A 25766-nucleotide genomic window follows, 5' to 3' on the forward strand; every position below is an offset into this window, starting at 1 on the left:
TTTATTCATTGGATATAAAATTTGAAAACTCAAGTCTTTCCGTATGAATGTTTTGTTTTCTTTATTAATATATTTCATGGTAAGTTAATGATATCAAAATACATGTATAGCATTAGTATGAAGGATATGAAACGGTGGATTCAGTGGATGACTTCCCGCTCTATCTGTAATTTCTGCTTCTCTTGTTCATGATAAACTTTTTCTTTTATAAACTGCTGACCTCCTCATAACATTATTGCATACAATATTTTCCGTTCCGTTCCGTCTTCTGTTTAGTTTTCCGTTCAGCGTTTTAGCAACACCCCCTCTTAGATAGTGTGTATAAGATGTTAATATCGGTACACAAGTTGTTGGATAATAGAAAATATAAGGTTGGTCATATGTAGTACCATTAGTTTTTCCTTCTCGGCACACGTTTTAATGGACGATTATTCTGTTCATGTAGCCTTTCTCTCACCTAAAATGATTCAGTATGTGAAAACTTTTCAAACTTTCTCTTTATAATTGAATATTCATGGTATCAAATCATATATTCGTTTTCCATTTGATATTTCGTCTGTTTGCAAAACCTTTGAAAATGAAAGTGAAAGAAGGGGGAATCCCAATTTTCATCTTTTTTAATTCTAAAGACTATCTACATTTTATGTGGTTTTAGGTGTCCTCTGGGTCTTATTTATACTTAACTGTAGGCCTCATAAGAATATTTTGATAGATGTGCATGTACAATACATTATATTCTTTAAAAATACTACTTTCTCATTTATTCTAAAAATAGATGATTTGATAGTACCTCGAGCATAGTGCATACTTTTATTTGTACCTCGTTTGATATTGAAATTGTTATGCTTTATAGTTCACAAATGAAACAATGAAATTGATTTGTTGGGTCAAATCCAGATTAATATCGTTGGGGACATGCATCAGATGCGCAAAATTTTGCAGAATTCCTCTTGTTTGACGGTGACCTCGGAATGTTACCGAAAACTGCTATACCTCTGTAGGTTGGTAAAACCAGTATGTGTGTGTGTGTGTGTGTGTGTGTGTGTATTAAGTCCTCTCCGTTGACATTGACTCTGTAGATACATAAACATGTTCAAAAGCCGACACAGGATGATGGACTAGATCGATACATGTCAACCATTAATTCAAACGTCCACATTTCAGACAGACATGATGAAAATGATAACTTGCTATTTCAACATTCTCCACATTTACTCATAAAGTCTTAAGCTTGCACATACAAGGACTCAATCATAAAAATAACCTGAATCACTATAAAAAGAGTCACTTATTCCAGTAAGGTAGTTAAAACTGTACATAAACCGATCCCACGTACATACACAGCCCCCCACTACTCAATTGTGAAGATGGTTTTGATGCGATGTCACCTGATTTCATTCTAAACACTGAGGGCTGTCACAAGGGTTTTTTCCGGGATTCGCTGTTCTTCTCTATGCTATCCTCCTCACTACAGAATGGAAGTTACACTACGTTAGACTTGGACCCCGTCTGGTTACATAGGACAAAGGCACACATGACAGCCAAGAGCTATAAAAATAACGATGTAAGTAATCAATTTCATCAACGGTTACAAAGACACACACGACAGCCAAGAGCTAAAGAAAATAACCATGTGAATTTTCAGTTTCATCAAGAAAGAAAACGTCATAAGACCCACTGGCACGCCCAGGACTAACAATCAAATAGAAGCTAGATATACAAGGAATCTGCATACTTTTGTAATGTACATTACTATCTTAATCAAATTGAAGATGAAGAAAATTCCGATTTTAATATATGCCTGATCAAAATACAGGATTCACGGCGGGTGTGATCGGTTGACAGGGTATACCTACTACTCTTTGTATAGGCACCTAATCCCACCTCTGGTATATCCTGGGGTCCGTGTTTGTCCAACTCTCTATTTTGTATTGCTTATAGGAGTTATGAGATTGATCACTGTTCGTTATCTTCACCTTTATAGGAGTTATGAGATTGATCATTGTTCGTTATCTTCACCTTTATAGGAGTTAAGAGATTGATCACTGTTCGTTATCTTCACCTTTATAGGTGTTATGAGATGGATCAATGTTCTTCATCTTCACCTTTATAGGAGTTATGAGATTGATCACTGTTCGTTATCTTCACCTTTATAGGAGTTATGAGAGTGATCAGTGTTCTTTATCTTCACCTTTATAGGTGTTATGAGATGGATCAATGTTCTTTATCTTCACCTTTATAGGAGTTATGAGATTGATCAATGTTCGTTTTCGTCACCTTTATAGGAGTTATGAGATTGATCACTGTTCATTATCTTCACCTTTATAGGAGTTATGAGATTGATCACTGTTCGTTATCTTCACCTTTATAGGAGTTATGAGATTGATCACTGTTCGTTATCTTCACCTTTATGGGAGTTATGAGATTGATCACTGTTTGTTATCTTCACCTTTATAGGAGTTATGAGAGTGATCAGTGTTCTTTATCTTCACCTTTATAGGAGTTATGAGATTGATCAGTGTTCGTTATCTTCACCTTTCATGTGAAGGCCTGTGACTTCCGCCTCTGATGCCGGGCGCTTAGCAAATGAAAATGTGAAGATAATTTCAATGAAAAGTGACCAATCTCCTTTAAAGAATACAAAATTGAGAGTAGAGCAAATATGGACCCTTGGTTATACCAGTTGTAGGATCAGGTGCCTAGGAGGAGTAAGCATCCCCTGTCGACCGGTCACACCCGCCGTGAACCCTATTTCTCTAATGGGTGAACGGAGTAATCCGTAGTCAAAATCAGTGTGGAAAGAACGACTTTAATTGAAAATTCACTACCGATGTTAATTGACTTAGAAGATTTGATTAAATCACAAGGATTGGAAATTGAATCTTGAACGCCTCCAGTTGGAAAGGTTGAGAGCATTTGCTGAGTACCTGCGTTTGAGATTTTTATTTTTATAAGGTATGTAGATCTTGAAGACTTTTGTCATTGAATGTTTTTTGTTTTGCATTTGGACATTGTATATTTACCATGATTATGACTACCGTAAACAAGATACCAATCGCAGGTGTTGAATAAGTCTTTGTCAGCTCTTGAAGTCTCTCAAAACAACCCTGTAAAAGTAAAAGAAGACATACATATATATACAAAATACAAAGCTGGCCATCCGTCAGTTGGTACCACCCTAAACATCGGAACTTATATACGTAATGTCCGATTTAACAATAGCTGTTCCTGAAATGGAAGGAAAGGGTAATTAGTGTGTATAACCGCAGTGAATGCAATTGTTCGCGGCTTTCCATAAGTTCATCAGATATGTTACATAATAACCTGAACTTCTAGGAACATATTAAATTTTGTACGTTTATGAGTGCTCGGAAACGAAAAAATTCAAACAAAGAAGGAATTTTGTTAAGATTATCAGTCATGTCAAAGTGGAATTAAAAAAATACAAATTCTTGTAAAGGTAATTTTAATGTGTACCACTAACCGGCATAAAAATCACTATCCTAGGTTAATGTTTGGGACTGCCACGACTGTAAGACTTGTACCCAGCTGAATAAGTATTTGTATATTGTAATCTCTCAATGTCTATAAAGGAGTAGGACAGACACGAACCCCTGGACAAAGGTGCCCAAGGTGTCGAGGAGAAATAAACATCCCTTGTTGACTGGTAACCTTTGTTTAGTGTGTAACACCACGACTGGTCACAGTGCAGAGCCAACTAAATTGTTTAATGTGCAAAGGTTAGAAAAGAACCTGGGTGTGGTAGTTAGAGACGTTGAAGAAGCAACTACGAGGAGCCTTTGTAAAGTTGGTTTCATCCACTCCATTGCAGCAGCTTCGTGGTATCTGTGCATTTGTCCGATGGCAGGTCCCTTAGTTGTACACCACGGAGTCAAGTCAAAGTCGTTTGTACTCCCTTCAACACGATTCACGCCACAACAATCCAACTGAAGAAAACATAAATTACATTTTATTGTATTTTGTTGTAAAAATGTGTTATCATAATAGTATTGTAAATAACTTTAACCATAATCATTGATGGAATCAACAGTAAGTTTAAGATGCTAACAAATTTAAAGGATTCAGTTCTATTGAATAGATATCATTATAAAGAAAGGCGAAGATAACGAACAGTGATCTGTTTCATAACTCCTATAAGAAATGCAATATAGAGAGTTGGGCAAACAAGGACCCCTGGATGTACCAGAAGTGGGGACAGGTGCCTAGGAGGAGTAAGCATCCCCTGTGTCAACCGGTCACACCCACCGTGAACCCTATATCTTGATCAGGTAAACGGAGTAATCTGTAATCAAAATCAGTGTGCCAAGAACGGCCTAACAATCGGTATGAAACGCGTCAGACAGCATTTTACGCAATGATAGGTTTTATTGGCAAACTAGATCATTTTATTGAACGTAGAATTTGCGAAATGTTGACTCTATATGAGACTATTGAAATCCCTGTAATATCGAATTGTTTGTCAGTAGCCTGCCCTGATCATACGCAAAACGACCTCTTGCGTATCGAATCAGTTGAGAGATGGTATTGGTGTGTTATACCTCTTTTTAAAAAGAATTGTTTACGTACCATTAAAAATACGTACTTCCTTCATCAAAGAATTGTTAACGTACCATTAAAAATACGTACTTCCTTCATCAAAGAATTGTTAACGTACCATTAAAAATACGTACTTCAATTGTATGTGCTCTTAAAATACATGTATGTACACACATTCTTAATAAACGGAAATGTTGACGTACCATCAGAATTACAAGATTCCATGCGTTGGATATTTTGCTGGTACTGTTTAAAGAATCGTCTATGAAATTCTTCTGTAGTACCTCCAGTAACTTATCCTTAGTCGAATGATTTAACTGAATTTGAAAAGAAATTATAACATACAATAAGTTCCTATGGTCTATATAACACTGTTACAAAGAATGTTTAAACAAGAACTTTTCAATCTAATTAAAATCAGACTTCTGATCAGCCCGTATATTCCTCGGAGGCTTGGCGAAAGAGAAAGTTAAATGTCTTAGGTTTGCTGTGGCACTCGTATCGAACCCGGGGCAACCGAACGCCCTAACCACTATGCTAACTCGATCACTGTTGATAATTTTGCAATATTGATTTAACCTGATCGTTTCTTTAATAATTTTTTTCACCCATTTTTAATGTTCTTAAGGGAATTTATTGAAAAGGGAAGTATCTTGTAAATCAATACTAATTAAGTGTGACCCAAGAAAATGTTCTTCCCAATTCCATAAACGCTGAACCCATGTTAATCTGGAGGAATGCCTTTTACAGAATATATGAATGTAAAAAATGTAACACTTACTGTGGTCCCACCCCATTGCAGGAAGTGTCTGACCAATTAATTTGACAAGTTGTACTTTTGTTCTTTCGTAGGAATAAAACTCAAAACAAATTCCTCTATTTCCCGTGGAAAAAACTTCAAATCACTGTTTTGACTCAATTCATCAATGGTCATGGTTTGAATAAAATGCTATGATCACAGAGTTACAGTTTGCACAATCTTACATAATCACCATGTAAGAACATTTGCCATCAAGTTTTGGGTTTCCCGATGTAATTATTCATGAACGATGTTTTTAAAAACAACACCTTGATTTTTAAACACATATCTCCTCAGTCAGGGACTTACCCGTTCTAGAAGGCCTCGAATACAATAATGACTGGCGTCAAGTTTGGATGTTATGGCCTGATGGTACCGCAGAAGATAAAAAATTTGATTCGTTTATACCAGAAAACTGAGAAAATTTTATGCGAGTTTTTTTTGCTTATTAAAAATGAATTAATAGAACAAGCACATGTGCATTCCAGCCAATGTAGCAAAACGTGAACAGCGACGAATAACTAATTACAGTTAATCTAAGTAATAAGTTAATACAGTAATTCTGTAAATCAAATCTTTTGAAAATTCATTAAGTATGGTATATATATCAAGGATGGTACATATATGTTTAAAAGCAAGATATGTTAGCATAATGATTTTCCAGAGATAATTTTTAATTCAAATTAGAAAAATCTTGTCATATTTTGATACACATACATATTACAAGACAAAATGTTATTACTTATGATAGATGTACAATAATAATCTTCTACTTTTTGGAACTTGACAGTAAGAATTGTTTTTACACTGTCAATGCTTAAAAGTACCTTTAGAACACGATTGTAAATGAATGACTTAGTATGGCTGGTGAAAACCACCCCTCTCAACAATAAATCACATATATAAAAATTTGAAACACCTAAAATAACAAAATAAAGCAGTAGCTTTACTTGACATTGGTGAACATTTTATCACATGTATTTTGTGTATCCTAAGCTCTGCTATAAACAAAAATATTTTCTTGTCATTAATTTTAGATTTGACATCAAATTGATCTAGTTTCAAGTTACATTTTATAATGACTGAGGTTAAGGTTACAATGTATATGGACTGAGGTTTAGGTTACAATGCATATGGACTGAGGTTTAGGTTACATTGTATATGACTCAGGTTTAGGTTGCATTGTATATTGACTGAGGTTTAGGTTACAATGTATATGAACTGAGGTTTAGGTTACATTCTATAATGACTGAGGTTAAGGTTACAATGTATATGGACTGAGGTTTAGGTTACATTGTATACTGACTGACATTTAGGTTACAATTTAAACTGACTGAGTTTAGGTTGCATTGTATACTGACTGAGGTTTAGGTTACATTGTATATGACTGAGGTTTAGGTTACATTGTATACTGACTAAGGATTAGGTTACAATGTAAACTGACTGAGGTTTAGGTCACATTGTATATTGACTAAGGTTTAGGTTACATTGTATATTGACTGAGGTTTAGGTTACAATGTAAACTGACTGAGGTTTAGGTTACATTGTATATTGACTGAGGTTTAGGTTACAATGTATATGAATTGAGGTTTAGGTTACATTCTATAATGACTGAGGTTTATGATACAATGTAAACTGACTGAGGTTTACGTAACAATGTAAACTGACTGAGGTTTAGATTACATTGTATATTGACTGCAGACTAGGTTACCTTGAACACTGACTGAGGTTTAGGTTACATTGTACACTGACTAAGGCTTAGGTTACATTGTATATGACTGAGGTTTAAGTTACATTGTATATTGACTTTGGATTAAGTTACATTGTATATGGACTGAGGTTCAGGTTACATTGTACACTGACTGAGGTTTAGGTTACATTGTATATGGACTGAAGTTTAGGTTACATTGTATATGGACTGAGGTTTAGGTTACCTTGTACATAGACTGAGGTTTAAGCTACATTGTAGACTGGCTGAGGTGTAGGTTACATTGTATATTGACTGAGGTTTAGGTTACATTGTATATGACTGAGGTTTAGGTTACATTGTATATGACTGAGGTTTAGGTTACATTGTATATGGACTGAGGTTTAGGTTACAATGTATATGAACGGAGGTTTAGGTTACATTCTATAATGACTGAGGTTAAGGTTACAATGTATATGGACTGAGGTTTAGGTTACATTGTATATTGACTGAGGTTTAGGTTACATTACATCCTGGCTGAGGTTTAGGTTACATTGTATACTGACTGACATTTAGGTTACAATGTAAACTGACTGAGTTTAGGTTACATTGTATACTGACTGACGTTTAGGTTACATTGTATATGACTGAGGTTTAGGTTACATTGTATATGACTGAGGTTTAGGTTACATTGTATACTGACTGAGGATTAGGTTACAATATAAACCGACTGAGGTTTAGGTTACATTGTATATTGACTGAGGTTTAGGTTACAATGTAAACTGACTGAGGTTTAGGTTACATTGTATATGACTGAGGTTTAGGTTACATTGTATACTGACTGAAGTTTATGTTACATTGTATATGACTGAGGTTTAGGTTACATTGTATATGACTGAGGTTTAGGTTACATTTTATATGACTGAGGTTTAGGTTACATTGTATACTGACTGAGGTTTAGGTTACATTGTATATTGACTGAGGTTTAGGTTACATTGTATATTGACTGAGGTTTAGGTTACAATGTAAACTGACTGAGGTTTAGGTTACAATGTAAACTGAGTGAGGTTTAGGTTACATTGTATATTGACTAAGGTTTAGGTTACATTGTATATGTTTGAGGTTTAGGTTACATTGTATACTGACTGAGGTTTAGGTTACATTGTATATTGACTGAGGTTTAGGTTGCATTGTATATTGACTGAGGTTTAGGTTACAATGTAAACTGACTGAGGTTTAGGTTACATCGTATATTGACTGAGGTTTAGGTTACAATGTAAACTGACTGAGGTTTAGGTTACATTGTATATGACTGAGGTTTAGGTTACATTGTATATTGACTGAGGTTTAGGTTACAATGTATATGAATTGAGGTTTAGGTTACATTCTATAATGACTGAGGTTTAGGTTACAATGTATATGAATTGAGGTTTAGGTTACATTCTATAATGACTGAGGTTTATGTTACAATGTAAACTGACTGAGGTTTACGTAACAATGTAAACTGACTGGGGTTTAGATTACATTGCATATTGACTGAGGTCTAGGTTACCTCGACCACTGACTGAGGTTTAAGTTACATTGTATATGACTGAGGTTTAAGTTACATTGTATATTGACTTTGGATTAAATTACATTGTATATGGACTGAGGTTCAGGTTACATTGTAGACTGACTGAGGTTTAGGTTACATTGTATATGGACTGAAGTGTAGGGTACATTGTATATGGACTGAGGTTTAGGTTACCTTGTACATAGACTGAGGTTTAAGCTACATTATACACTGGCTGAGGTGTAGGTTACATTGTATATGGATTGAGGTTTAGGTTACATTGTATACTGACTGATTGATTGATTGAATATTGTTTAACGTCCCTCTCGAGAACATTTAACTCATATGGAGACGTCACCACTGCTGGTGAAGGGCTGCAAAATTTCGGCCTATGCTCGGCACTAATGGCCTTTGGGCAGGGAGGGATCTTTATCGTGCCACACCTGCTGTGACAAGGGACCTCGGTTTTTGTGGTCTCATCTGAAGGACCGCCCCATTTAGTCGTCTTCTACGACAAGCATGGAGTGCTGAGGACCTTTTCTAACCCGGATCCCCACGGGACTACACTGACTGAGGTTTAGGGTACATTGTATATGACTGAGGTTTAGGTTACAATGTACACTGACTGAGGTTTAGGTTACAATGCATATGGACTGAGGTTTAGGTTACATTGTATATGACTAAGGTTTAGGTTACATTGTACACTGACTGAGGTTTAGGTTACATTGTATATTGATTGAGGTTTAGGTTACATTGTACACTGACTGAGGTTTAGGTTACATTGTACACTGACTGAAGTTTAGGTTACATTGTATATGACTGAGGTTTAGGTTACATTGTATGACTGAGGTTAAGGTTACAATGTATATGGACTGAGGTTTAGGTTACAATGCATATTGACTGAGGTTTAGGTTACACTGTATATGACTGAGGTTTAGGTTACACTGTGTGGATTGGACTAGGACAGAGATTCACAAAATCGTAACTATGAAATCATTCACCACGATACAAGGACTAATGAAATATAACGGTGTTATGAACCTAATCAATGAAAATCTCAATAAGAGTTCCCCAACATTTTAAACAGCTTATTCCAGTTTATATTTTGAACTGAAGGAAATATGCTGGCTACGTTGCCAAAATTAGAGAGTGTGTGCAATACATTTCTCAGGTTTTAAGGCTATTTATTTACTTCGTCTTTTAATTGAAACCAGACCACTATGGCTGCAATCTTCATTACGAGGAAGATGAACACTAGGATGGCGTACTATCAGCAAAAGGGAAAATGAACAGAATGTACGTTATTATCAAAAGAATCCATTTCATTGTGTTTCCATTTCAGATGTGGTTCTGTTTTTGCTTTTTCAAATTGTAATGATAAGCATTTCTTCATGAATGCGCTGCAGTTGTGAACAATGAACGTATGAATCTTGATAAATATAGTATGTCTATTCCAACGGCTGGGAATTCTGACAGAAATGAAAGTAGAATAGAAACATAAACAAGAGGCCCAGAGGCCTTATCGGTCACCTGAGTACTAGTGTATCACTACTCCCAAGAGCTATGAAATCTAGAAAAAAAATCCTGTTCTGTATATCTAAGCTAAATTCTAATGTCCAGTATAAAACAAGATGTGTTCGTAAAACCTAATGCTCTCAAAAGTGCATACACTGATGAAAGGCTTTGCATAATATAGTAGGTGTTTTAACATTAAAACATTAAAAGATATGACTAATTTGGAACCACCTTAGAGTCAATTTCCTGGGTTGTGAAATTCACAATTTTTGTACATCCTTTTTTGCTATTCCTGAGTATGCATTTAGATTTTATACAGTATCAGCAAACTTACACATTAATACTATAAACTAAGTTTGGTCCCACCCTAATACAAAAACCCCTACCCCTGGGATCATCAAATTTGACAATTTTGGTAAAGGCCTACCTGCTCTTTTGAAATATCCATTTAGTTTCAATTTAGTATCAATAACACTAAAGAAGATGCTATTTAAGTGTTTTACACATAAACACTATATACCAATTGCAAGTTTGGTCTCGCTCTGGAGTTAGAACCTCTACCCATGGGGGTCATAAAATTCACAATTTTGGTAGAGGTCCTCCTCTGTGATATGACCATGCATTTAGATTCTCTTATACATTGTATATGCGTGGTTGTAGGGTAGAAGATGTTTGAAAATTGGTCAATATTTGGAAGTGTTTGCCCCGCTCCTAAGGTCCCGGGGTGCAGGAGTCCTGGAAGTTACAATTTATGTTCGCCTTGTATCAAAAATGTTTCATACCAAATTTGAATAGAATTGGAACGATAGTTATCAAGAAGTTTAAAATATTCAAATGTTAACGGACGACGAAGACGCAAATTGATTGCAAAAGGCCACCTGAGTAACTCAGGTGATCTAAAAACCAACGATATCAACGGAGTTACCGTAATTAGCAAACAATTCACTTCACAACATGCTCCAAAGAGTCCTAAACCTGCTACCAACGTCACGCAAGCCCCGAGGATAGCCACCAGGATAGAAATATTTTTGAAGAGATCCGCCATATTGTTCCCAGCCACCTGCACTGTGTCTAGAGCAGGTAAAATTTCGTTGGGTAATGCGTTGATCCTTGCGAGTATTCCCGTTATTGATAATCCTATACCAAGTAACTACAAGCAGAATGGATGACATTAACGAGGAATATCACGTCGTTATAATGACTGACTTCCTTTTAGAAATTTGAATAAAAATATAAATATCGACAAGACTTGAATATTCCTATAAATCAAGCACCATTTAGTCCCCCCCCCCCCCCCCCCCAATGATAACCCTGTATTGAAGACACTGTCGGACACTAGAATCTTGTAATGATCAGGGAAAAGGTCCGTGTACATGTTTGATATTTTACATGTAAAAAATTCCTAATAAAGTGGAATTGTATCGTCCCTCTTTCATGGGGAGACATATTGTTTTGTACTTTTTGTCCGTTTGTTTGTCACAAAACCTTGTGAACGTTTTTCTAATAGATTTGAAACTTTGAACAATGCTTTATTGTCATTTGTAGATATGCATATTGGTGGGACAGGAGGATCCAATTGTTTTCCTAAAAGTTATGGTGGATCTAAGAGGGGTGGGGGATGTAAAATAGCATGTGAACACTTCTCCGTCCTATTTGGCTTATCTGATAGATTTGAAACGTTGTACAATGCTTCATTGCCATTTGTAGATGTGCATATTGTCGGGACAGGAGGATTCAATTTTTTCCCTTAAAGCTATATTGCATCTAAGAGGGTGGAAAATGTTAGAATAGCTTTATATGAACACTTCTCTCCCTACATGACTTATCCTATAGACTTGAAATTTGAAATTTTGTACAATACTTCAATGCCATTTGCAGATATGCAAATTACAGGGACAGGAGGATCCAATTGTTATCCGTAAAGTTATAGTGAAACTGAAGAGGGAGGGTGTAAAATAGTTTGTGAACACTTCTCCTATGTGGCTTCTCGGAATTCATAATGTCTATGTTCCTTCTCATGTTTTCTCCTGCATACCATGCAGTACATTAAGGGGAGGAGGTTTCATTTGGAGCACTTCCAATTTGGGGAGCTGGGGAGACATTTGTTTGTTGGTGTTTTTTTTATATAAAAAACAATATCTAGTCCTTCCGTTGACAATTTGATACATGTACGTATTTTGCTTTCAGAATCCACCATTTTAAGAAGTTTTCTTTCTATATTTGACTTTTTAAAATTATATGAGCGTAACCAGACTCTACAAGACAGCGATATGCAAGCTTTACTTTCATCTTTGTTATTGTCTAAATTAGAGGAACCTTGTAAAATTACCTCATCTTGTACCTGTCTGTATTTGTATGAAAAAGAAAAAAAAAACCACGAACACTAGGAAGAAAACTAGTATATAAGTTCCAATATACAAAAACCGGTCCCGGTATCTCAGTGATAGAGCGTTCGCTTCGCAACCGGGAGGTCGTGAGGTCGAGCCCCGCGTGTGCCATGACCGTGTCAAACCCAAGACGTTAAAATATATAGCGATTGCTCCTTCGCCAAACGCTCGGCATTTAGAAGCAAGAATCTCGGGTCTTTCAGATATGACCTTAAAAAACGGAGGTCGCGTGTCGTGGCAGGCGTTGACACGTTAAAAAGAACCCTCATTGCTACCGCCCTGAGCGCTAAGCATCAATATATATTAGTGGTACTTCACCTATAGCTGATGACGTCTCAGTATGGGTGAAAAATTCTCGACGGGATAAAAAACAATCAAATCTACGATTTCTTTAGATGCCTGTAAAGTATTTAGTCAATAGACATGATCTGTGAACGAAAACCGAAGGAACTCTGAGACACAACTTTCAATTTTGAGGAGGGAATAAAAGCAATTTAACACAAGTGTCGAATTACATGAATCAGGTAAGAAGACAATTGTATATCGCTGGTAGAATGATATGGTTCACGTGTAGTAGTTCCTGTAACGTGCGCTGATACATGTGCACATATCGAATTACGTACTTCAGGAGAAAGTAAACCTACACATATCATAATTTCTTTAGCAAATTGCATAATATGATGAAGATCAGAGAGGATTTGAACAGTCTAAAAGTTCAAAGTCATTTTTTACTTTAAATATTATCTAAGTCTGTCCTGAAGCGTCTGCTCTCATGGATGAATCAAATTTGATTAATCAATTCACAATTACTCTGAAATACCTTGAAGTTTGGAGTTGATGTCATTTGCTGGAACGTTTCAACAAATTGATTTGACTAATTGTATATTGTTTAACGCTATATGGAGAATCTTTCACTCATATGGAGATGTCACCATTGCCGGTGAAGAGCTGCAAAATTTAGACCTATGCTTGACGCTTACGGCCTTGATACGGGGCCTCAGTTTGTGTGGTCTCATCCGAAGGACCACTCCATTTAGTCGCCTCTTCCGACAAGCAAGGGGTACTGAGGACCTATTCTATCCCGGATCCCCACGGGAGACGATTTGACGGGCTATTGGCCAATCAAAACGTAGTAGGCGGAGCCAAGACATCAGCGCTGTCGTGTGAATATAGCAGTTATGATGGGTCGGCTAAATTTATGATGATCTATGGAAGACAAATTCAAACAGCTGTTGATCAGCATTTAAATACATCTATTCTTATTTATTTTTTCAGTTCAATTCTTACTATATATATTGAATATACATTTAGATTTAATTTTCTTAGAATGCGGTTAAGTTGAAAATGATAGCTACATTTTTTGGTAAATCTGTGCGATTCTTGTGGAGCCTGCAAAGTAATTGTAGTGAGTGGCGCGGTCGGGTTAAGTCATTGACGAATCCATGGAAGACAAATCAGCAGCGGTTTAGCAACACCACCACCCCTACACATGCACTTATATTTAATCAAATTTAAGTTTTACTGAAAAAGCTTTTTGTCAAAGTTAAAGAAAATACCGGTAAAACAAGGTTAATGGAAATGGAAGTGACTTTGTACGTTTCTTATGATTTTATTAGGGGTTATTTTCAATGATTTTGCCACCATCCTTTGTCTTTACTTCGCATACATTGAAGAAACTCGTGCGAAAAGGTACAAGTAATTAGCGACCCAGGTAACGAACAAAGCGATACTATTGTTTTTATGTATGTTGGATATATTCATGTGGAAAACGTAATATAAATAAAACTGAATTATTTAATCATTCTAAAGTTGCTAAAATAATAATGAAGAAAAGGATTACCTCAGGGGACCGCAAGAGCAAACCGCGCACGCGCATGGTAACCATTAAGCCACGCCAATTTGGAAATCAATGGGGGTCAAAGGTGGAATCAGAACAATGCGGTGGGTGATATTAATAATGTTACAGGGCTGCAACATTTAGGCCTAGGCTCGGTGCATACAGTCTTTGAACAGGGAAAGATCTTTATCGTTCCAATGGGCGTCGATTTTTGCGATCTCATCCGAAGGACCGCCCAATGCAGTCGTTTCTTACTGCATGAACAACCTAGGGTTTCTAACCCGGATCTCCACAGAATCAACCGTCCCTAGAACTCATGTATGATTTTTCTGGTTTAACGTGGTTCAATTTCTAACGTCTGTATTTTTCAATGTGTCAATTAGCAGTTTTGAAAGACATATATCATATCATAATGGCAATTTCAACGACGTCGTTTAATAATGAATTCTTGAAGTCAGAAAATTGTGAATTTCGTATACTAGATGCTGTAAAATATTGAAAGTGTTTGTAAATACGCTATACTGTGGGCTGCATTGTAAAATAAGTGAACTATATATTTCTTTAAACAATCTTTTGAAAAATTGCTGTAACCACTCTTCAAAACGAGAGACTATATCACATTTGTTAACTCGCTAGGGTATTTGTTATCAACAAATAGAATCGCAAAGATTTACTAAAACCATAGCATATCAGTCTATAAATAAAGTTTTAAGGTGAGATACATAGACCTACAAAGCTTTAAGGTGCAATACATATACCTACAAGGTTTTAAGGTGTGATACACAGACGGACAACGAGTCCCCTTCGTGTCGCCTCAAGGGTGATAGAAACCTGCTTATATAACACCGTCTTACTATTTCATTAAATTTCTTGGTCCCAGAAAAATCTAACAACTGATCAAATGATTACAAATTTCCGAATTTTAACACACACCCTCTCTCTCTCTCTCTCTCTCTCTCTCTCTCTCTCTCTCTCTCCATAATGTGGTGAATATTAAGAGGTTGTACACTTAAAATTTTCTTCCTTTTGACACACAGTACGTTGTCTCATATGAAATTATCCCCAAAAGGGAAATGGGCAATTAGAGGTTGTGGGAAATTATCATACAATCGAAAACAGATGTTAGTTAGATTAAAGTAATAGAACTGCCAAATTAAATGTGGTTTATTTCCAAAACAGACAGAAAGTAAATAATTGGTCGTCTTAACTCCTTCGAATGTGTTTTGAATTAGTGTTATAATAATACATTCATCGTGAATAGAGACCAGAAGTTTGTATAAGGACATCAAGACACCTTAATAGATATCCTTCAAAGCCGGTAACTCTTTACTAACAATACAGAAAAGTGGTGGATCCGGAAAAGTCTCTAAATGAGGGTGCGATTTACGTTTGTACCTTTTCTGGCTACAAAGGGGGATATAAAGACCCCAAAATGGCAAGAAACTGTTACAAATATTCAACCAAACTCCCGCAACCTCCCTCCTCTCTCTATCCGTCAGCTCCGTGTTAGTACTGCAGAGCAGTCTAGTGTCATATTATTATATATATACAATCCAATAACAATAACATTTTCCCTAAATGACAAAATCATGATGAATATAAACATCAGATTCCAAATAGTGCACTCTACTGTTTCAAGGCTTACACGGTTCTTGTTTTTCACCCTCTGAAAAGACGGCGTTTTAACATTATTATTTCTCGTTATTACATCTTTTATGCCTGCTCTGAGACAAGTATTAGATTATTCCGTCTAATTAGAAATGTTATTAGGTGATAAATACTACCTACCAAGAAAATAATATTGATGGATATTAAAAACACCTTTCCAAACCGCCCGCAACAGTCCATCGCCATTTTCTTTATTTCTATGGATGACGTATCCTATACGTGTCTTACGGATGACAATCATTCATATTATTATTTTGCCTTATGAATAAACAATATTTTCCCTGAAACTAAAAATATAAACCTTTCCTAACTGAGATTTACAGCCTTAGTGAGCTTATTTGAGTGTCACGTTCATAGCAAATACTGTAATATGTATGTACATGGAAAAATGCGTATCACAATACCAAAGTTATTCCTTTATAACACTTTGATTGATTGATTGTATATTGTTTAACGACCCTCTCGATAGGTTACTCATATGGAGACGTCACCAAGACCGGTGAAGGGCTTCAAATTTAGGCCTTTGCTCAGCGCATACGGTCATGGAGCAGTGAGGGTTCTTTAGCGTGCCTTCTGTGAAACGGGACATCCGGGTTTTTTTAGATTGAGAGAGAGAGAGAGAGAGAGAGAGAGAGAGAGAGAGAGAGATTAGAATAATGCGTTTGTCGAATTAAAAAACAGGAGAGCTCCGGGTCTGATATTATCCCTTCCAAAAAATCGGACAACGACCTTGTGGTACACTTGATATAACTCAATACTTTTTGCCCGACCTGAAGGCAACATCTAGATAAGAAATTTAGCAATTTTCAATTGACAACGAAATGTGGTACATTAAGAATACATCTACTTTACACGCAACTTTTGAGGATGTATAAACTAAATAATCCGTAACCTATTTCTATTCAGCATACAGATGTTCCTTCGTGTGTTTAGTTCATGTCAATAATTATTGGTGTATACATGTATATGTACGTGTCGTGCGTAGGGAAAGACAAAGTTTGGACAATGGATGAAATGCGCCATGTGTTTTGGAAACATGATCCACACAGACAAATTATTTGAAATGTGGATTGATTGATTGATTTGTATCTTGCTTAACGTCACGCTCGAGAATTTTTCACTCATGTCACAAATATCCTATAAATACAACTTAATATTTAATCATACACATAGCAGGTCGTGACCAGATCCAAATCCACATACAGCTTTCATGGAACTCTCAGTGGTGTTTTCCTTGTTGGCATTAGGTAAGTGTCAAATTTTCGTCATTTGAATACATGTACTTATTGAAATATTTCGACATTAGATGCGTCGACAGATGAATTCAAATTAGACCTAATGAAATAGCAAACCAGTTTAAATCAAAATCCTGTTTAAAACTCGTTTGGGACGCTAATGAAAAGTTTACCAAAACAATTAAAATATAACCTTCATATCTATTGTAGTATGTATGCAGGGAAAAATTTGCCCCCGTTTTATTTTTGTTCCTTTTCGCTATCGTTGTCAGTGGCGAATGTAAGACTGGGCGAAACCGTTCTCCATTATCTCTCTTTTAACACAACTGAGTGTGGACGAATTCAAAGCGAGGGGAAACCGTCAACAAGTGTAAAAGGGCGAAAATAACACGGGTCTAAAATAACCCTGTATTCAGTATTACAATTGGAGAGTATACGTTTTCATTCTCCCCACTATATGCACACATTTAGTATACAACTACAATATAAGAACTGTCACACTCAGTCTTTTTGACTATGAAACTGATCAGATACATTTTTATCTTTACTTTCAGCCGTGGGGAATCATATTGTAGGCATCTATGGTGAAGATCACGAAATTGCTACCGCAGTATGTGTGGGATTAGCTCCGGATAAGTCCTATACTGCAGCGATTCCTCGCAAGTGTTCGAGTGGACGGTCTTGTATTGACATCTGTCGGTCTGTTTCTAACATGGGCAAGGTTTCGGGCGGTGCTTTTCTGTAAGTTATATATGGTAACATTATTTTATCACATATATAAAAGCGTGTTAACGTTTCAGTGAGATTATTTCATACGTCACCTACTTCAGAGGAAGTACCATACGAAACATAGGCAACTGATTCAGCTCAAAATTCGCAGGGTTCTTGATCGTGGGCGAAACACTTTCCTTTCTCAAAGGCTTACTGCCATCATGTTCTAAACTCGGATGTTTGGTGAAAGAGCAGTTGCTACTTATTGATTGTAATATAGCATGAAGAATTAAAAAAATAGAAAGTCTTAGATAAAGTATTTAGTCTGCATCAAAGAAAATTATTACTTTTATAGTTTATACTGATTTATATATAAGTTTTACAACAAAGCAACATATGCCACGCACTCCTTTAATATGTACTATTTCTTTATCTTTGTAACAGTCGACCGCGATGCATTAACACGTTGCATATATATGCCAGTCGGGGTCCTAAGAACACACCCAACACCAAATGGATCAACACCTGGAAATACGGATTTCGCGGCTGTACAGCAACTCACTGTGGGCCAAACTTTTGTTGTTGTTCCAAATAAAAGATTTGAACACATGAGTCAATGAAAATTGGAGACAATGAGAGTTTTGTGTTTTATCTAATCGAAAGTTGTTTTGTTGTATACTAGCCAGCAACTAAAATATATTAAAATCTACCTATGACGTCATTCTTTTGTTCAAACACTCCATTATTTTTCAGGAATGGAGTGTTCGGAAAGTAGGTCAACCAAATAGATATAAATGCATGCAACAAAAGAATGAAAAACGTAAGACATGATTAAAATGCACAAAGTTTAGTAGCAAGGGGCCCAGCAAAGGTGGATTTTAAGTGGGTCAATGTACTCGTATCACTCCATTCCTTAAAAGCAATGGACCTCGGCCCCTTCGGTCCATTACTTTTAAGGAATGGAGCGATACTCGTACAATAACCCTTACGTCCAAACCCCCCAGGGAAAGACATCAACTTCTTATCTCACTTGCTTTTACCTGTCCGAATGAAAAACTTGGTTGTCCGAAAATGTTTAAGACTACAATATGCCGAATAATGAGCAATTTTTATTATATCCCTCTTTCAATCGGTGAATAGTAAAGTTTTCCTTCCTTTAGAAGAGTTCTTCTTTCTTAATGTAAGAGGTCATACCTGTTAGTGTAAATTACGCCATAAAAGTTGCATTATTGTAGCTGAACGGAATTGATGAAAATAGTGTCATTCAAAGATGTAGATAAGACAGTTACAATGATCGTTGTAGGAAAAATAGATCTTTTCAGTTTTCACTGCAAAACAACGGACAAGGAACGCAACATGGGATTGGGCAAAGTTTTGATGAATGCATTTGATTCAAATGATCAATGTATTATTTCAATTCAAAAAAGGTTTATATGTGCAACAAATTAGTCTTTATTCAAAAATTGAAAAAAATATCCACGGGTGCTATCGATATTTTAAATTGCATTACCAGTAAAAAACAATACAAAGTACCGACAATAGCTGGCATAGATTTCCGACAATGGTACAGATCATACTGCTGTCAGTGTCAATTAAACCCGAAAATTTGGATTGTCACTCATCACCTGAATCTTACATTTTCTTTTTAACTCTAATTTAGTTTTATTTTCAAAATTGTCATTTCTTTTATCGTCTTTCTGAGCATTTACCTCACTAAAATACCCAGAGAGACAGTTGCATGTGAAGCCGCCATTTCCCCCACAAACATGGTTATAAGATAAGTCGTACGTCGGATACTTCATGCTATTTTGGAACGACTTACTGATAGAGTTAGATCGGCATGATCTATTACAATAGACATTCGATAGTAAACAAACTGACGATTGGGTAAAAGAAAAAATATACGGAGTTGGAATTTACTTTCTAATATTTGATATTCATCAAGCTAACACAAAATTATTATAATAATCACATTTCCATCTGAAATAATCACTTGTCCCTTTGGGAAAGTGTGTATCGAGTTTCACTTGTCCGAACTGAGTTTTCACTTGCCTCGGGCAAACGGACAACCATTGATGTCGATCCCTGGGCCCTCTACCGACTCGGAAAAATAATTGTGTTATATATATATATAAAAAGCACTGAAGAACCAACAACATTCAGTATCCAAAACTGTCGGATCTATATTAAATAGATACAATGGTCAGGGAAAATAATTATATAAAGCACTAGAATGACCAACGACATGAACAATTGGAATTGTCAAATTTTCGGGACAACCTGTCCCTTCGTCAGGACGTGAAAGGATTACATTATGGAGAAAACACAAATATAATTAACAATAAGCACTAAAGCTACACTACAAAACTAGCTAAACACTTTTCCAGCGGATTACATGTTGCAGGCTTTGTTATTAACTCAAAAAAGAACTAGTTCTAATTGTAACGGGAACCGTTACAGATGTTCCCCAAACCTCCCCCAATTAAAAAGTGATGTCCTTGTGAATCTATAGCAAAAAATCATTTTATTTTAGCCTTTAATTACATGTAGTACGTTCAATATGGTCATTTCGGTACCAAGAAATGAAAGAAACCGTTGCATGTGCATACACGCGTACGCGTGTATGATTCCGAATTTTTGTTGATGCCGTTCAACAGGTATTTGTATCATATACCCACAGTATGAATTTCATAACGTTTCCACCAAATATAAGGAAGTTATAGCGATTTTCAAATCGTCCAATCAGAATTCAGCACACGTGCATGCACGTTCTGAGCAGTAATTTTAACCACAGCAATTTGTAAGGAGTACCAAGACACATTTAAACCCCTAATATCAATAGAATTTGATGAAAAATAAAAACGTTATTGTCATTTAAAAATTGAACATTTGAAAAACGTTGCACGCGCATGCGCGTGTACGTTGGTATTTTTTTGTTACAACAATATGTCGATACACATATTGTCTACGTATGCTGTGAATATCATCTTATTCCCTTCATAAATAAGATAGTTAAAAGCGTTTTAGTATTATCCAATCAAAATGAAGCGCACGTGCATGCGCGTGCAAATTGGTAATTTTGACTATGCAAATCAGTTAAGGGTCTCAATATCTATCTATGATATGAATATCAAGCCATTTCAATAAACAACAAAAAAGTTAGACTGATTCCAAAGTTAGTGTACAAATTTTATAATGCAGGTGCACGCGCATGCGTGCGCGTGCAGACAAATAACTATTATTTTTCATATTTACAAGTGATATAATACCATCCTATTTAGGTTTCATATCGATCCCTTCAATATTCTGATTTTCCATTTTTTGTACCAAAATTGCAGTGGACGTGCAGACAAAATGACTATCACTATGCACATCTACAAACGCTATACTATCATCCTGGAAAGTTTCATATCGATCCCTTTTGTAGTTTCTGAGAACACTACCGGACAAAAAAGTACCGGAGAAAAAGAATAATAACTAGACACGATCTCGTTGCGAGCAACGAGTAGGTCTTCCGTCCGATTTGTTGATGCACTCGGAGTTAAAAAAAAAAAAAAAAAAAAAAAAGACAAATGAGTCCCAATTTAGTTTCCGACTTTAAGACACTTTAGATATAATCAATTTTTCATATCATAAGCTTCTGAAGCAAAGTTGCGGTGAAATTCGTTTGAAATTCGACTCTCCAGGCGAGCCATAAGGCCCGCGGGCCTATTTCTTGATGTCATTTGTTAGCCCTCTATAGACTCAACAACTTTAGTTCTATATGTCTTTACAAAATATTTACCTGTAAAAAGTTATTGAGATCGACCGATATCGACAAAAAATCGACTCTACAGGCGAGCCATTAGGACCATAGGCCTATTTCTTGATATCAATCGATAGATCTCGATAAACTGAACAACTTTTGTTCAATATGTCCTTACAAAATATTTACCAGTTACAAGTTTTTGAAATCGACTGATATCGACAAAAATCGACTCTACAGGCGAGCCATGAGGCCCACAGACCCATTTTTTGATATTGATCGATAGGTTATGACACATTGAACAACTTTTGTTCAATAATGCTTTTCAAAAAATATGTCGTTTTAAAGATATGAGGCGTCAAATATTTACGATTTTGGCCCTTAAAATCTCTAATTACGTAACATATGACCTACTTTTTGATTTGATAAGATCAAGCTCGTTGAGATGAACATTTCCGCTTCTACAACTTATTATAAAATATTAATAGTTTCGGAGATATTCTCAAAAACATTTGGACCCTTTTGAACCCCTAATTTAAAGGGCCAGCCCGTTTTGCTTGATATCGTAAGAAAGGCCTTGTCATTTGAAACATTTTTTGCTCAACAAGTATTTAGAAATTCTTTACCGTTCTCGAGTTATCTCTACAAGAAATATTTAGGGGCCAAACTGTAGCTCCCTAACGGGGCCACATAGGGAAAAAACGAAATGTACATATTGTTTAGATTATCATTCTGAACAACTTTTGTTCAATAATGCTTTTCAAAATATTTGTCGTTTTCAAGATATGAGGCGTCAATTATTTATGATTTTGGCCCTTAAAATCCCTTATTACGTAACATATGACCTACTTTTTGATTTGATAAGAACAAGCTCGTTTAGATGAACATTTCCGCTTCAATGACTTATTACAAAATATTAATAGTTTCTGAGATATTCTCATAAACCTTTGGACCCTTCTGGGCCCCTAATTTAAAGGGTCAGCCCCTTTTGCTTGATATCGTAAGAAAGGTCATGACATTTCAAACATTTTTTGTTCAACAAGTATTTAGAAATTCTTTACCGTTCTCGAGTTATTTCTAGAAGTAATTTTTAGGGGCCCAACTGTAGCTCCCTAACGGGGCCACATAGGGTAAAAACGAAATATGCATATTGTTCAGATCATCATTCTGAACAACTTTTGTTCTTTATTGCTTTTCAAAATATTTGTCGTTTTCGAGATACAAGGGGTAAACAATTTATGGTTTTGGCCCTTAAAATCCCTTATTACGTAACATATGACCTAAATTTTTATATGAATAGATTTGGATTGTTGAGATGAACATTTTTTGTTCTTTGACTTATACCAAAATATTAACGATTTTTGAGATATTTGATCTAGACTTTGAGCCCTTCTAGATCCCTAATTTAAGGGGCTAGCCCCTCAATCTTGATATTTTCGAAAAGATCTCGTAAATGTACACAACTTTTGTTCTACATGTCTTAACAAAATATTTGCAAGAAAAAAGATATTGGAGATCAAAGGTCAAAAATCGCCGAAATCGGTGAAAAATTTTGGCATCCATTTTTTCAGCTCCAGGCGAGCGTTTAGGCAAATCGCCTCCGGTAAAATCGAATCCCCCACAAATCTTCTAAAATGTTTACTCTATCTTGTGTAGAAATTTCAAGACTCTAGCTTCAAAACTAACGGAGGAGATGTGTGGACAACAAGGCCCTTCAAAAAGTCACTAAAAGAGAGATAACTCCTGACCAGAAGTGACGTCAAGCACGAAATTTTACAAGCAAAGTCTCGTCACCAAAAGACATCTTTCCTGAAAATTTCGTGAAAATCGATCGAGAAATGGCTGAGAAAAACGCGTGTACTACCAAGGAAAATAATAATAATAATAATAACTAGACACGATCTCGTTGCGAGCAACAAGTAGGTCTTCCGTCCGATTTGTTGATGCACTCGGAGTTAAAAAAAAAAAAAAAAAAAAAAAGACAAATGAGTCCCAATTTAGTTTCCGACTTTAAGACACTTTAGATATAATCAATTTTTCATATCATAAGCTTCTGAAGCAAAGTTGCGGTGAAATTCGTTTGAAATTCGACTCTCCAGGCGAGCCATAAGGCCCGCGGGCCTATTTCTTGATGTCATTTGTTAGCCCTCTATAGACTCAACAACTTTAGTTCTATATGTCTTTACAAAATATTTACCTGTAAAAAGTTATTGAGATCGACCGATATCGACAAAAAATCGACTCTACAGGCGAGCCATTAGGACCATAGGCCTATTTCTTGATATCAATCGATAGATCTCGATAAACTGAACAACTTTTGTTCAATATGTCCTTACAAAATATTTACCAGTTACAAGTTTTTGAAATCGACTGATATCGACAAAAATCGACTCTACAGGCGAGCCATGAGGCCCACAGACCCATTTTTTGATATTGATCGATAGGTTATGACACATTGAACAACTTTTGTTCAATAATGCTTTTCAAAAAATATGTCGTTTTAAAGATATGAGGCGTCAAATATTTACGATTTTGGCCCTTAAAATCTCTAATTACGTAACATATGACCTACTTTTTGATTTGATAAGATCAAGCTCGTTGAGATGAACATTTCCGCTTCTACAACTTATTATAAAATATTAATAGTTTCGGAGATATTCTCAAAAACATTTGGACCCTTCTGAACCCCTAATTTAAAGGGCCAGCCCGTTTTGCTTGATATCGTAAGAAAGGCCTTGTCATTTGAAACATTTTTTGCTCAACAAGTATTTAGAAATTCTTTACCGTTCTCGAGTTATCTCTACAAGAAATATTTAGGGGCCAAACTGTAGCTCCCTAACGGGGCCACATAGGGAAAAAACGAAATGTACATATTGTTTAGATTATCATTCTGAACAACTTTTGTTCAATAATGCTTTTCAAAATATTTGTCGTTTTCAAGATATGAGGCGTCAATTATTTATGATTTTGGCCCTTAAAATCCCTTATTACGTAACATATGACCTACTTTTTGATTTGATAAGAACAAGCTCGTTTAGATGAACATTTCCGCTTCAATGACTTATTACAAAATATTAATAGTTTCTGAGATATTCTCATAAACCTTTGGACCCTTCTGGGCCCCTAATTTAAAGGGTCAGCCCCTTTTGCTTGATATCGTAAGAAAGGTCATGACATTTCAAACATTTTTTGTTCAACAAGTATTTAGAAATTCTTTACCGTTCTCGAGTTATTTCTAGAAGTAATTTTAGGGGCCCAACTGTAGCTCCCTAACGGGGCCACATAGGGTAAAAACGAAATATGCATATTGTTCAGATCATCATTCTGAACAACTTTTGTTCTTTATTGCTTTTCAAAATATTTGTCGTTTTCGAGATACAAGGGGTAAACAATTTATGGTTTTGGCCCTTAAAATCCCTTATTACGTAACATATGACCTAAATTTTTATATGAATAGATTTGGATTGTTGAGATGAACATTTTTTGTTCTTTGACTTATACCAAAATATTAACGAGTTTTGAGATATTTGATCTAGACTTTGAGCCCTTCTAGATCCCTAATTTAAGGGGCTAGCCCCTCAATCATGATATTTTCGAAAAGATCTCGTAAATGTACACAACTTTTGTTCTACATGTCTTAACAAAATATTTGCAAGAAAAAAGATATTGGAGATCAAAGGTCAAAAATCGCCGAAATCGGTGAAAAATTTTGGCATCCATTTTTTCAGCTCCAGGCGAGCGTTTAGGCAAATCGCCTCCGGTAAAATCGAATCCCCCACAAATCTTCTAAAATGTTTACTCTATCTTGTGTAGAAATTTCAAGACTCTAGCTTCAAAACTAACGGAGGAGATGTGTGGACAACAAGGCCCTTCAAAAAGTCACTAAAAGAGAGATAACTCCTGACCGGAAGTGACGTCAAGCACGAAATTTTACAAGCAAAGTCTCGTCACCAAAAGACATCTTTCCTGAAAATTTCGTGAAAATCGATCGAGAAATGGCTGAGAAAAACGCGTGTACTACCAAGGAAAATAATAATAATAATAATGAAGAAGAACGCGAACAATAATAGTAT

The 25766-nt window shown here is 35.8% G+C and overlaps 2 protein-coding genes across 2 annotated transcripts; one reads left to right on the forward strand and one right to left on the reverse strand.

The window, feature by feature from the left end:
* Nucleotides 1-1186: 1186 nt before the first annotated feature.
* On the reverse strand, nucleotides 1187-16201 carry LOC130052411 (tetraspanin-9-like). The gene is made up of 7 exons (XM_056157298.1): nucleotides 16123-16201; nucleotides 11036-11260; nucleotides 9788-9862; nucleotides 4761-4874; nucleotides 3754-3947; nucleotides 3024-3107; nucleotides 1187-1548 (listed from the first exon to the last, which is right to left on the reverse strand). Exons 1-6 carry the CDS (start codon nucleotides 16186-16188, stop codon nucleotides 3080-3082), a joined length of 702 nt encoding a protein of 233 aa, XP_056013273.1. The 5' UTR covers nucleotides 16189-16201; the 3' UTR covers nucleotides 1187-1548; nucleotides 3024-3079.
* Nucleotides 16202-17145: 944 nt separating this feature from the next.
* On the forward strand, nucleotides 17146-18581 carry LOC125680507 (uncharacterized). The gene is made up of 3 exons (XM_048920169.2): nucleotides 17146-17249; nucleotides 17792-17978; nucleotides 18393-18581. The coding sequence occupies exons 1-3, from the start codon at nucleotides 17213-17215 to the stop codon at nucleotides 18541-18543; spliced, it is 375 nt and encodes a 124-aa protein (XP_048776126.2). The 5' UTR covers nucleotides 17146-17212; the 3' UTR covers nucleotides 18544-18581.
* The last annotated feature ends 7185 nt before the right edge of the window (nucleotides 18582-25766 follow it).

This window comes from Ostrea edulis, chromosome 2 (genome assembly GCF_947568905.1).
Source record: "Ostrea edulis chromosome 2, xbOstEdul1.1, whole genome shotgun sequence".
Classification (NCBI taxonomy): Eukaryota; Metazoa; Mollusca; class Bivalvia; order Ostreida; family Ostreidae; genus Ostrea; species Ostrea edulis.